This window comes from Clinocottus analis, unplaced genomic scaffold, assembly GCF_023055335.1.
Source record: "Clinocottus analis isolate CAN_PGR_092001 unplaced genomic scaffold, fCliAna1.0.p SCAF_3, whole genome shotgun sequence".
NCBI classification, from domain to species: domain Eukaryota; kingdom Metazoa; phylum Chordata; class Actinopteri; order Perciformes; family Cottidae; genus Clinocottus; species Clinocottus analis.
In genome coordinates this window covers 18,726,513-18,740,219 of record NW_027176042.1, presented here as the reverse complement: position 1 = coordinate 18,740,219, position 13,707 = coordinate 18,726,513, and the positions used below count along the sequence as shown (strand labels likewise).

At 42.4% G+C, this 13,707-nt stretch overlaps 2 protein-coding genes across 3 annotated transcripts in view; one reads left to right on the top strand and one right to left on the bottom strand.

Annotated features, from left to right (window-relative positions):
• The first annotated feature begins 1,582 nt into the window (after nucleotides 1-1,582).
• tbc1d20 (TBC1 domain family, member 20) lies at nucleotides 1,583-6,701 on the top strand. Of its 2 annotated transcripts, none has more exons than XM_068595217.1 (8): nucleotides 1,583-2,062; nucleotides 2,329-2,514; nucleotides 2,708-2,783; nucleotides 3,340-3,526; nucleotides 3,699-3,800; nucleotides 4,520-4,661; nucleotides 5,113-5,291; nucleotides 5,450-6,701. In XM_068595217.1, exons 2-8 carry the CDS (start codon nucleotides 2,446-2,448, stop codon nucleotides 5,712-5,714), a joined length of 1,020 nt encoding a protein of 339 aa, XP_068451318.1. In that variant the 5' UTR covers nucleotides 1,583-2,062; nucleotides 2,329-2,445; the 3' UTR covers nucleotides 5,715-6,701. The 2 variants fall into 2 exon arrangements, with proteins under 2 accessions (XP_068451318.1, XP_068451317.1); XM_068595216.1 differs by having other exon boundaries at nucleotides 2,703-2,783.
• Nucleotides 6,702-8,109: 1,408 nt separating this feature from the next.
• Nucleotides 8,110-13,707, bottom strand: part of rbck1 (RanBP-type and C3HC4-type zinc finger containing 1) — a 7,697-nt gene continuing 2,099 nt past the window's right edge. Inside the window, exons 4-13 of the mRNA XM_068594467.1 lie at nucleotides 13,228-13,324; nucleotides 12,905-13,103; nucleotides 12,364-12,521; nucleotides 12,107-12,280; nucleotides 11,355-11,515; nucleotides 11,078-11,174; nucleotides 10,546-10,725; nucleotides 10,329-10,427; nucleotides 9,415-9,558; nucleotides 8,110-9,306 (exon numbers count right to left, since the gene is read on the bottom strand). Of these exons, the coding sequence (XP_068450568.1) occupies nucleotides 9,226-9,306; nucleotides 9,415-9,558; nucleotides 10,329-10,427; nucleotides 10,546-10,725; nucleotides 11,078-11,174; nucleotides 11,355-11,515; nucleotides 12,107-12,280; nucleotides 12,364-12,521; nucleotides 12,905-13,103; nucleotides 13,228-13,324 (1,390 nt within the window). The 3' untranslated portion in view covers nucleotides 8,110-9,225. The remainder of the gene's footprint in view (nucleotides 9,307-9,414; nucleotides 9,559-10,328; nucleotides 10,428-10,545; nucleotides 10,726-11,077; nucleotides 11,175-11,354; nucleotides 11,516-12,106; nucleotides 12,281-12,363; nucleotides 12,522-12,904; nucleotides 13,104-13,227; nucleotides 13,325-13,707) is intronic.

The window sequence follows — 13,707 nt, the reverse complement described above, 5'->3', positions numbered from 1 at the left end:
AAGCACCTCCAAATTGTAAATAGCCTGATGGTTGATTTTAATATAGCTTTCGGAGGAGATCAAAAGCAACATCTGTGTTCGTGCCCATCTCTTCATTCTAATGAGAAGCATGTTATTTTGTGGGGATGTTGACTTTATTTGTAATTTATGAAAAACTAAGTTTTATTCAAAAGCATGTTTTACTCCAATGTTTTGTTTATTATTACTTTTTTTAAAGTAGACTTTGCTTGTAATTGCAATGACTTAATTAAAAGTAAGAGTGTGCCCTCTGCTGGATGCTGGTTCTTATCCCGTAAGTTTCTTTTCTTCAGAAATCGGAGCGCTGCAGAACTTCCTGGATCTGCTAAAAATAAATTATAATAATAAATAAATGAAGAAAAAAAAACTCTACACCTACTATACTGACAGGGTGTAACGATTCAAATGTTTCAGTTTGGCTTCGTTCATTCTCAATCCTATATTTTATTCGCATTTCCTAATAATTACACAAGCTGCGATGTGCCTTCCCTTGCTCGTAAACGCAACTAAACAAATAAACAAGAAAACTTACCTAAACTATCCACTTGACAAGTCCGCATACATCAAGCTTTACAAGGGAAGTGAGGCCATTTGCTAGCACAGAGCCGAGCCTCCTCAGTCGAAAGCATCTGCTTCAGCTGCGTCTGCAACTCACTCTTCCCAGCTCAGAAGGTTGCTATTTAAATGCCCTGTCATTTTCGTTTTCGTTTTCGTTTCATCGGAACAGACACGCCACACCTAGAAGTCAACACACAAAGCTACATAATTGTACATGTTTAACATCTACGCACGCAAGCAATTTTGCCCAATAACCTTTTTTTTCACTAGACTTTTAACATGTCATTGAAGACACGTGTATTTAATCAGAATTAATTATGACTCCTGTTCGATTTACAAGGCCCTGATATTGTGAATGCTTGCTCACTGGTTGTGACACACTGATTATGAGACAATAATACTTGTAATACACACGTGTTTGGCATGTCCATATAGCTGCTGTGAAAAGGGCATATTGCAATATATAGATATTATTTAATCTATTCACTAGCAGCTAGTGAAGTAAGTAGCCAATGGAAGTATTATCGAAATCGTAGGCCTATTGGCTCCTTACTGTTGTCATCAATACTGATGCATTAACGTGTACGCAGCATTGTATTAGTATAGCGGTTTTATAATGTCCTGTAGGTAAAACATTCATCAGCAAATGATGTGTATTGCTGTCGAATACACCAAATGTAGGGGAGTGAAAATGTGAACACTAAATTAAGTAAATCAATAGTAATCAACCAACTAACAAGCAAAATATATATCGAAATCAAAGGAATGGATGAATATATATATATATATATATATATATATATATATATATATATATATATATATATATATATATATATATATATTTATTATTATATTCATTATTATTATAATAGCGTTTTCTCTCTTTTTTTAATCGTTAACATTCGATACACTCAGTCGGTGGACACCTCCTCCTCCTCGTCGTCGTCGCCTCCAGTGAAGTTTGGTCACCTCACGTCATCTTGTGCTACGTCATCATTCCGCCTAAGCGGGGATTCTAGCTAAAGCTGATGTATCCCATTGGTCGCTTCCGTCAATGTAAACATGTAGTCGGTTCCCCAGTCAAAAGCGTAACCGCACTGTTATTGAGCCGCGTTTCCTAATTGTCAACACGTGTGTCAGTAGGTCGGATAGTGATGGATGTGTCGCTGGAAATAGCAGGTTCGGAACCGGGGCAATGTAGTGTTAGCTTGATAACTAGCTAGCACTGAATAGCTAGTTAGCTAACTACCGGGCCGTGTTTGTATCGGCTGGCCTTGCTAATTAGACGGCTAACTGTTAGCTCCCAGTTGGCAGCCACGAAGGGCTACATTGATGGCGGCCAAGAAAAGGAGGATGGCAAGTAATGTAAATTAAGGAAGACGCACATCAAGAAACGGAGCCCCCCCATTACCCCTCCAAAAAAATATGAGTAAATCTCGAGGTGCTGGTGCCTCGTCACCGGTGAACGGAAAACAAGGGAACGGTAAGTTTGACATTTCGCTGAGGTTGTTTACCGTTAGCGTTAGCTGTCCTCATTTAGGGCAATCATGTGTTCTCAGACCTTTGAGCAGCAAAACCAGTCCCCTAAATACTTTTTAATGTCGTAAACATGCTCACGTTTCTCAGTTTCCGCAGTTGGCTGACTAACCTTTCCCTCCACAAATGCGTGAAGCTAAGTTAACGTTCATTGACTTTTCCAAGATACAAGTAAGTATTCGCTTGAACACTCGTCTGTTTGCTATGTCTCAGACTGGGACACTCGACGGAAGAGGAAAATTGCGGACATCACACGTGCCCTCAGTGTGAGTCCAGTGGACGTGGCTGCTTTGAGGAGGATGGCCATCAGCGAGGGTGGTCTGCTGACTGATGAAATACGCTGTCAAGTTTGGCCTCGTCTCCTCAACGTCCCTCCTCACGTCTTGGAACAAGAGCCAGGTAGCATGCATAGCTGCGTATGCACAAGCCAAGCAATATAGGTGACCTATCTATTTGCCATGGCACGTGTTTCCCTTTCCCCACTGTGCACGACAAATGTGAACATGCAGTCTATGCAGGTGCAAAATCTACCACCCACAGTGCTTGATTGGCGTATTGTAATGCTGATTGTGACATGTCTTGTCCAGAAAAGGTAGAGCGGGAGAATAACAAGGACTACAACCAGGTGCTGCTGGATGTCCAGCGCTCGCTACGGAGGTTCCCGCCTGGTGAGTAGACCCCATACCTGTTGAAAGAAATAGTTTTAATGTGGATGTTGTCACATTGAGTTCAATACCAATAACGAATGCTACTTCTTCAACACGTTGTTTAAATAGAGTAATTTCAACTCTTTTTTGTTGTTGTTGTTTTTTACAAAGCCACCCACTTGATGATGATGAAATGGCATTCACTTAGAACAATCTAAATGTGTTATTCTACTGACTGATGGAAGGTCAAAGCTTTGCCGTTACTGCTTTTCTGCTAGAAACATGTCGGATCTGGGTGAAGTTTGCCAAACAGTGTCACTTGTCAGTAATGAGGTGGAAGTCAAAGGGTTCTGCTTTCCAAACAAAACTAAAATGCACTATTGTTAAAGAAAAGCTCCATGTACTGTAGTCATATATATGAATGTTCAGATATGAATGTATTCAGAGCACAGCAGAAGTTGTACTCTTGGGCCTCATCTTCATTTTAGGTTTGTTTTTTGTTCATCCTTCTTGTGAGTTTGACTGGTTTGTGAAAGTCTATAAACTCACAACTGTATTTCACTTTGGACTTGTACAGGTATGCCCGATGAGCAGAGGGAAGGTCTCCAGGAAGAACTAATTGACATCATCCTCCTAGTTCTGAAACGTAATCCCCAGCTGCACTACTACCAAGGATACCATGACATTGTGGTTACCTTCTTATTGGTCCTGGGAGAGCGTATTGCAACTGCTCTTGTGGAAAAGCTCTCCACGCACCACCTCAGGTACTTACCACATTCGTAATCTGCAGCAGCTTTTTTACGATAGTACATACTTTACTCTTTTTTTTTTTCTCTGGTATTTGTCAGAAGGAAAAAAATACCACCACCACCTATTTCACCTCATCAATGCTCTGTTGTACTCTCTAAGAAGGCTCTCTGTTTTGGTCTTTTTCAGGGACTTCATGGATCCAACCATGGATAACACGAAACACATTCTTAACTATTTGATGCCCATCATTGAGAGGGTCAACCCTGAAGTGCATGACTTCATGCAACAGTAAGCTGCTCTGTTTCAGTGATAACACACACATCTAATACTTATCTGTCTCTTTAGAGGTTACTTGTGGAACATGAAACTTTCCAAAATGTTTTAATCCATTCTCGATCGTTATGCAGTTTGAAGATAATTTTCAAGGTAATTCAGCTGTAATTCAGGCAGATTTAAAAAAAATATTAAAAGTCCTCATACCCTACCTGACTTTCCCTATGGCTACGACATGTAATACTATTTCATTTGTATATAGTCTGTAAATAGTGTCTGCTTTACTTTTAACAAGTTAATTCAGTTTGTTTCTGTCTAAAGTATTATTGTTCTATCGGAATCTTGACATCACTGTCAAAATCTGTTTCCATGTGTTTTAGTACAGTAAAGGTTAATGTTAAACTTCAGCATGCTCAAATCAAAAGATGACGTTATTGTTGTAAGTGAAGGAAAAAGGTTACTGTGCACTTACAGCATACTCATCCTATTATGACACCTCGAGTTAAGTCTGTAAAGATTTAACAAGACAGGGTCATTAAGTCTTCTGCTGGGAGGGCATGTCTTTCTGTTCCAAATACCATAGCTTACATTTCATTACACCATAGCATATATTTCATTATACTCCTTTTTAATAATAAATGCGGACCAAAGTCTCTGAAATGGAGCGTCGGCACACGTTACAGTTTCGTGTGCTAATGTAAGTCGATCTCTGCCATTTATTGATTGATTCTTAGGGCAGAAGTGGGGACAGTCTTCGCTCTCAGTTGGCTGATCACCTGGTTTGGTCACGTCCTGTCAGACTTCCGCCATGTTGTCCGGTTGTATGACTTTTTCCTGGCCTGCCATCCATTGATGCCTATCTACTTTGCTGCTGTGGTAAGTGTATAGTCTGGTTTGCTACTTGGAGTTACTGACTTAGAAACAAGCTTCAATGTACAGTGCATGAACAAAGTCCGCTGAATCCGTCACACGAAGAACATTTGTGTGAGCAAGTTTTGTTGATGTCTGTCTTGTCCCATGGCAGACTTTTTACGAGAAGTTAGGAAACAGATAAAGTTGCAAAGAATACATTGACAGTTCAATGTTTTGGTATGAATGTGTCCATGGATACAGGTTGTAACAAGCTCTTCTCTGATATCAGATTTGTGTTAAATAAACTTCGAGGAAGGACAGCTAAGGCGCATTGAGTTTCTTGTGGTATTCATCAAAGTAAAGATTGATCTAAAGTTCAAGATTTTTTTCTCTCACCAGAGGTAATGGCCTGTTTTAGTTATCGATGTGTCATTAACAAACGTGGCTCAGTGTGTTTTTGGTTCTTGTGTTGCAGATTGTGCTGTACAGAGAAGAGGAGGTGTTAGAGTGTGAATGCGATATGGCCATGGTTCATCACCTGCTGTCTCAGATTCCCCAGGATCTGCCATATGAGACACTCATCAGCCGAGCAGGAGACCTGTTTGTCCAGTTCCCTCCCTCTGAAATGGCCAGAGAGGCTGCCTCACACGACAGGTACTCATTGCTCTAGGGTTTCCACTTCCTCCTTTACGGACGCTTATCACTTTCATTTTCTCAACTCCAGTTGCTCACTGATCTTTCATTAACACGTTCATTTTCTTTCTGTCTCAATCTCTCTCTCTCTCTCTTTGTATGTCTCTTTTCCCCCTAAGCATGGCGGCCTCTACCTTTAAGGACTTTGACCTTGCGTCCACTCAACAGCGGCCGGACTCTGTTCTCCGTCGCCGTCGCAGACAGAAACAGGCCGCGCTGGAGCGCTCCGCAGCGAACGCTGTAGTGGCTGTGGCCCAACCTTCAGTAGCGCGGCGGTTAGTCCGACTGGCTGTCATGGGTCTCACAGTGGCGTTGGGGGCAGCAGCTCTCGCTGTGGTCAACACTGCCCTGGAGTGGGCCCCCAAGCTGGACTTGTTTCCATGAACTGCTCCTCTTTTACTCCAATGCGCCAGCAGATCTGTTCATGGATGCTGGTGGGTCTGTTTCCAAGAACCCTTTTTAATTCATGAACACGTATAACCATGCAGTCTAACACTGTCTGGTGTGCACACTCTATACTGAATCCGTTAACGCTCCTCGTTTCATCTTCTCGGACGTGTCTTATCATCCTATGTAAGGCCTCTAAGGCGCCGGCTGAAGGTCCTTTTATGACTCCTGAAGAGTGGGCACCACTCAAACAGCTCCTCCGGCTGGTGTTCTGAAATGAAGGGCCCATCCTGGTATAATGAAGACAAGAACTGTTGCTGGTGGTGTCATTATTAAAGTTTATTTATATTCGATATTAGGATAATCTGATATTGAGTTATGCTCACAGAGATTTATGCTGAAAGCTTCTTTGACTCATTACACTTGAAACTGCTGCCAATTGAGCGAGCTTGAATGAATGTACGAGTGTGTGCACATGTGTATGGTCGTAACCCATTTGTTATCTATTTGATACCTGGACTAAGACCAAATAGAGGACTGTTAGAATCCTTTGTATTATTTACTGTTCCTTTAATTTATAGATATGTAAAGAGAGATGGCCATGACGCCCAGGCACCTTGTTACATCAACAATTGTATTATGTTATAGGTTATTTTAATGACTTCAAAAAGTTTTTTTGTTTGGGTTTATATAAGTATCTTCCATTAAAACATGTAACCAGTTGTCACTCTCAACTACACATTTTAGTTCTGGATCATGGTTTAGGCCAGCTAAACATATATGTGGAAAGTGTTCAACCTCTGAGGATAAACCCCCAGATTAGAGTACAGCCTCCACAGTCCAGGAAGAAAAAACAACATCAAACTGAAGGAGTTTTACTTGAGATTTCCTTTTTATTTAAGTACTTAATTGTTCGGTTGCACAACCTTCAAAGTGTGTCTGTGTTTCATGGCCTCCAATAAATAGGGTATGCTTTCTGCGTCACTTTTTCTAGAGTAGATAATTCAGTCTCTCCTTTTATAGTTTAGTAACGCCCTCGAGATAAGCTGAGATTAACAGCGATTCAAATGAGGTGGACGTTCTGTAGTCTTGGGGCTGGCACAGTGGGGGACCCGCTTCACACTGACTGCGTTCGTTTTGTAAAATCACTTTAACATTAGTTTGATAGGTGCTTTTCTCACTCCTCCTCGAAGGGTGCTCCAAAAGCGCCCACGCCTTCAAATGACGCCGTCTATGGTTTTATTCAAGACGTGAATTTAGCTTTAACACATAACATTAACTAAGTTTGATCGCTTTGAGTGTAGCGTTTGCATTTCAGAGGCTGTCGAGCTCATTCCATTGTTTCAGTCATTGTCATCCAGTCACACATTTCGGGTCGTGGGGAATTGCTTAGGCTTCACTTCCCCCAAATAGCTGAGTCTCTACAGTAAATACATAGCAAACAGTTTGTCAGAGCACTATATTTTAAGATGGGAAACTTGGGTTAACTGTAATCCTTATGATGTATTTTGCTGAACGGAAAATGTTCAGAATTAGTTCTCGGTCACCTACATTTTGCGACAACAACCATTCAACTCAAAACGTTTCTCTCCAGTTGAAAGTGTTGAAGTGACGTGAAGAGAGAAGTTTTTGCTGCATTAGGACCTGGGTTCGTTGGTGTCCCCATTCCTGTATTACGGTTGATCGGTGTATTGCCTTTTGTCGCAAATCGCTGATTCAGCTGTTATTGGATCTGCATACGGATCAAAGTGAAGGTGACCTGGAACATGTCCAAGGACGCACTGAGAGCCAAGCTGTATTGTAACACCATGTATCTGCACTCAGTGGTTTCCATTTGTTATCATTGCACTAAATAATTGATCTGCCTTTTTGTTTATTTTGTTATAATAAAATAGTTATACTAATGTAAAGTTGTACAAGAGAATGCTAATAAACTAGAGTGAAAATGTGCAGTGTGTCAATTTGTGTTAACAGCGGAAAATGTAAAAAATGTTTTTGATTGGTTTTGTGTCGTCCAGAGATAATTTCTAGTGAGGCCTTTTGCACATCCTGTCTTCTAACAGGATTTGTTTTTCTTGACTGTCACCTCGCCTTCAACTCTCAGTTTATCACACACATGCTGGTCCTCCTCCTGACTTCTTGTTCCTGACAAGAAAGCATCTCTACTCCTTTTCCTGACTGTCTTCCGGCAGACATGTTGAAGACGAAAGGGGCCCTGACTAGTAACCATTTGTTATTTTCTCTCTCTCTCTCTCTCTCTTTCTCCAAAACCTCTTTGATTCTGTGTTTATGTGAGAGGGAGAGAACAGCAGCTGGGAACTATTTCTCCGTTTCAAAAAATGGTGTTACAATAATGCCAACACACTACTGTATGCTTATGGTTCCAGTTTATTAGAGCTGAGGCCTGTCACTTTAAAAAACATGGAAGTAGAGCTCAACATTCTTCTTCATGGATACAAGACATAAACATCTGTTCAAGTCCAGAATACCTGACAAAAATCCATGCATCGTTATTTTTTTCACCGCGCCACATTTAAAAATACTTCATCGTAGCTCATTCGGGAGATTAATTTAACCACACGGTTGACAGTTTGATCCCTCGTCCCTGTTGTCTGTCTCCAGTGTCCTTGAGTGAGACACAGAACCTCAGGTTGATCCCGGGCGCTTTACAGCAGCCCATTGCTCCTCAATACTTAGGATATGTTAAATGCACAGGTCAGATTTCATGTATGTATGTGACGAATGTAATTAAAGTTATTGCCAAGTGCGTCAGAGCAGCTTGCTTTGGGATATGAACACATTCATTCAATGTAAACAACATCCTTCACCACACTGATTTGTGGACAACGTGAATCTATTGCTCTTATAGTGCTAATAAAATAAATCATATTTTAGATAATACAGTATTATTTTGGTATCCAGCAATTGTAACACACTCCTGTCTGTGGATCTGCTACAGACTAAAAGATGAGCAACACATAATCAAATTGTTGGAGCCAGACTTCAAACAGGAAAGAATAACGTGAATTCAATATGTATGGGTGTATTTCATATTGGGTGACATACTGAATTTGTCTATTGGCCTTTTTTTTTTTTTCATTTTTGGCCCCAAAATTTTTGTTTCAAATGTCACTTTCTGAGCTTTATCTAATCAAAGTTTAGATTTAAACTGCTAGCAACATGATTGCTGGCTCCTCAAACTTGTTTGTGATGGAAGCGTTAGGGAGAGGTCGACATACTGTATATATTAAGCATTCATTCATCACACCAACAAAGTATTAATATGTCAAAAGATCCCAGTAATCTGACACTGACAGTCATAATCATCAGCGGTGGAGATGTAGAAGATACAGCTTGAAGTTTGTATGTTACATTTACATGGCAACATTTTAACCGCACAACACAGAAAGTTGCGTTTGGAACACAATCACGTCGTCAGCATTACGTTAACGGCTAAACCATCGGATGAAATCTGCTTTTCTTCTGCGTTTTCATTAGTGTGCTTCCCTCAGTGGCAATTTTGGCAGTTGGGATGGCAAGGCTGATTATTGACTCGGCATCGACAGCCCCCGGATGTGTCGCCGCTGCCCTGTGAGACGCAACGAAAAAAGGGAAAAGTCACATTTTCTTGAATTCCGAACCAACAGTGAAAAGTGTTTGTTTTTTTTTCTAAATTTGAGTCCAAGTGTTTTTTTACATTTGGTCCCCAGCGAGCTTGTTTGGTGACCCAGCAGATTTCCGTCTTGCACATCAAACAGCAGATCCAGTCACAGCCATCTTTTTTCTGGATGACGATGTCACACCGTGGACATTTCAGGGCCTCGCCGTTTTGAAGCAGATTCTGTAATTAAATACAGAGGAACACAAGCAATCAACATGCAAAGTAGCCAGAGGGTAAGAAATGCTCAATACAACTGCTGATTTACACTTGCGGTACAAGTATGGAGATTTAAGAAAACAAATATATATATATATTAACTCAAAATTATATCTCAAAAATAATAAATATCTTAATCAGGGACAATGCCCAGGCGCTGGGAAAGCATGGAGTAAACGGAAAGAATCAAGAACAAAGAGAATTCAAATATAAAGTGTACTACTAACCAAGTCATGGTCAGTGCAGAACATGTAAAACAATGTTTTTGTTAAAATTAATTCGGCAAGATTTGAAGTTGCCAATAGAATGCAGATATGATTCATCATAGAATTATTTCATAGCATTATATTTGATGAAATCATTGAGAGTTTCTGTGTGATGGAGTTTTAATAGTGAATTTTAGTTGACTCCTCCAGGTTGTAATGAAGACCCCTCAGAACTCTGCGTACTGGTTTATGGCCTACTAAGTAGTACACTGGTACAAAACCACAGAAAGTGATGTGTTTTGTGTGGATCGTGTTTCTCGATCCAAACTGGGCCACGGCCACGGCCACACACACACACACACACACACACACACACACACACACACACACACACACACACACACACACACACACACACACACACACACACACACACACACACACACACACACACACACACACACACACACGTTTATTGCCAAACGTCACCCACGGTGCAACAGTCTGCGGCTCTAGAGGTTGACCTACCTCGAGCATCTGCTTCGTTTGCTGAGCCGCCTGGTCGTTCTCTGCTCGGATGCGCAGGTCGTCTTGGTAGTCCTTGCAGTTCATGCCATTGTGGATGGCCTGCGAACACACGCACACACGCACACACACACACTTCCTTTACTTTTGCTGCTTCTGCGCTTACTACACGCCGACAAAAACCTCGGTGTCAGTTCACACTGCAAGTCCGTAAAACTACCCTGCAGAGAATGCAGTTGCTTTGGGCGCAGAGTTCGCAGTGGAACTCGTTGACCTCGTCCTCGTAGATGCACCACCCGCGACAGTTGGGAGTCTGACAGTGGAAGCTGTGCTCCGAGCGGCTCTCTGCGATGCTCAGACGCAACTCCAGGAAGCGCAGGTGCTCCTCGTCTGTGAGCAGCTGCATCCAGGATCATGCAACGGGGACAGGGAGAGAGACAGAGAGTAAGGAAGTGTGCATACTTTAAGGCCATCTTGTTATTTATGGCCTATTGGAGGCTCTTGAGTTTTATTCTCCCTGTTAGAGTTCGTGTGTGTCTGCACAAGCAGTACAGACACACATGAACGGTGAAGTATTCCATGACGGTAATGGGCTCATTTTAATTATACACAGTCCATTTCCATGATATGAAGTCCATTTCAATACAATATACTACTCTGAGAGCACTGGGGAGGCCTGCCTTCCCCAGTGAGGCAGTTACCAGTTCCAGAAACCTTCAGAAAGGGTTCTTGCTCTCCAGTCTTACGCTCACCGCGTTGATCTCTCGGTCCTGCAGCTTGCTGTCACACGCCTCAGGACAAGACACCTCAGCATCTTGACTGTTCACTATTGTTGCTTTGAGACAGTCCCTGAATGAGAAAAAAAACAAGTACTAATGAACACATGCTTCAAAATTGCCCTTGTTGCAGATAGTGGCATGTATTGCATGCGTTGTATCCTGTTAGAAAGCAGAGAAATTACTTTAAGCTTCTTTTTTTTTTTTTTTTACGACATGCGACGAAGCGACAAAATCATTCGCTGTGTCCGACCTGCAGAAGGTGTGCAGACACTCTCGGAGCACGACGCCCTCCTCCGCCGTGAGCGGACAGAAGCAGATAGGACAGTCTGCCTCCGTGGCGTTGGAGATGAGGTTCTGCTCTTCTGTGGCCAACAAATCCAGGAAGTTCATCTGTCGTTCCTCCTGCTGAGCCTTCATCACCCGGAAAGGGAGGGAAGCAACAACAACAGAGACATTTAGCCCAAAATTACAATCCCCATTATCCTCGGTTTCCAGGAAAGGGGAAACAGAATCAGGTCATTTGATTACTTATGCATATATTTTCATCCACAGGATAAAACAATGTGTGCAAATTGTAAATATGACAACATTGTGTCGCGCGAAAGTTGGAATATTGATACTTGATGGGAATTTTTTTAAGCTGGCTGTCCATGTGATCAAAGCTGACAAAACACCCGGCATCACTTCCGTAATGCCTGAAATGTTCAGTTTTGTTCAACAAAGTCATACGAGTTATTCATTAAATGATACGTTCTGGACTGCATTATGTTACGAGGTGCTTCTGATATTTGTGTGTGTAAGTTTTCCAAATACAAAAAGACAACTCCTGCTGAAGTGCCGGCCGCGCCGTGTCGCAGGTCTATTGCTGACTGTTGTCCCCCGCACGACAAACCGTGTGTTGTGACGAGTCCCGGTGATCCCGGTTTCATCACGTTGAGATCGAAAGGCTGACTAGATTTCAGGAAAACCAGTAGCCCCACTTCTCATCAACAACACTGTTACCTGTTCGTATTGCAACATGGCCAGGTTTTCCAGATGAAGTCGAAGAACCTCCTGCTGGTCCGGCTGGTAGATGTCAGGCACCTGATAATCCTCTGGCCGATCGCCTCCGCACATCTCACAGCCGGGACGCGTCGGTTTGTTCACGAACGTGCAAACGGTGCAGGGCCAGCCCAACTGCACGCCAACACAGATATGCTAATTATGGTTATGGAGTCACACTGCATACGCGATGTCTCATGCACGGGTTGTGTTCAGACCTGGGGTTTCGGCAGCACCGCAGGTTTAGGAGGAGGAGGAGGAGGAGGAAGAGTAGCAGGAGGAATGTGTTGAGTCTTGGGAGGAGCAGCTGTCTTCTCGCCCCCACCAGCACCTCTGCCCAGCACTCTGGGCAAAAGCTGCATGGACTCTATGATGCCTAAGAATACATAATAGTTTCATTAAACTTAAATACATCCTGTAAAATCCCCTTGTTCATTCCACCTGTAATCAAGGTGTGTATTGAGCATATTTCAATGTGTCTGCATCAAATAACAGAACTCATTGACAGTTTTGTATTAATTTGTTTGATCATATACAGTCAAGGGGTATTACATTGCTACTATTGTCAGAATAAATCACAGGAATGATAGCAGTTTATTGGTGCATTCGTCACTTTGCACTCCAGTTGCTAAGAGCCAGGATTCAATAATTAATATTTTTGACAGACTAATTGCTAAAGGAAATGAATTGAACAGGTTAACTGACAAAGAAACAAACTGTTGTGAGCAGCCTTGATCTCTTTGGGTGTCGGTCACTGACCATCGAGGATCTGTTGCTCCTGATCCTGCTTGTGTTGGTGCAGTGTGAGATGAGCGGCGTTGGCACAGAGGATGAACAGGAACGCCTGGTCGCCGTCGCGTCGGACACCGTGGCTGTACAACGTCTCGTGGTCGCGAGCCAGCCGCTTCCCGATGACCCAGCGCTGCAGCGAGGCTGGGAACCCAAACTCCTGGCTCACCTGCGAACACAAAATGAGGGGGATGGACAGGGGACTCAGTGACATTTTGATTTTAAAAAATATGTTACAGAAAGTGTGTGTGTGTGTGTGTGTGCGCTCAAAGTGTTCGCTGTCACATTGGCACCTTGTCTTTAAGTTGTGCAATGGTCATGTCGGAAGAAACCACAACAGTCACTGGGATGTCGGCTTCGGACTGAGCATCCTCCACTCCAACCCGCAACCTGCGGCGGAGAAAACAATGGAACCAGCTTTGCCTTGATGTTTCTATTAAATATGGATCTAAACATTTAGCAGTAACCACACAGAGACACATTCGGTACATGCACACACACGCACTTTGGTTGTTAAGCGCTATGTATATAACTGTTTTACTGTTTCCTTAATGTCTTTTTTGGTCTTTCTTTTATATTTATCTTTTCATATCTAGCTCTTGCATTGAAAAGAAGTACTGAGCGCATAATCCGGCGTCAAATTCCATGTATGTGAAAATGTACGTGGCCATAAAAGCTCATTCTGATTCTGATTCTCAGTCTGAGCGATCACAATACTGCCATTGGAAAGATGTAAATTATTTCCCACGGGCAACATTGTTCATGTTTTCCTT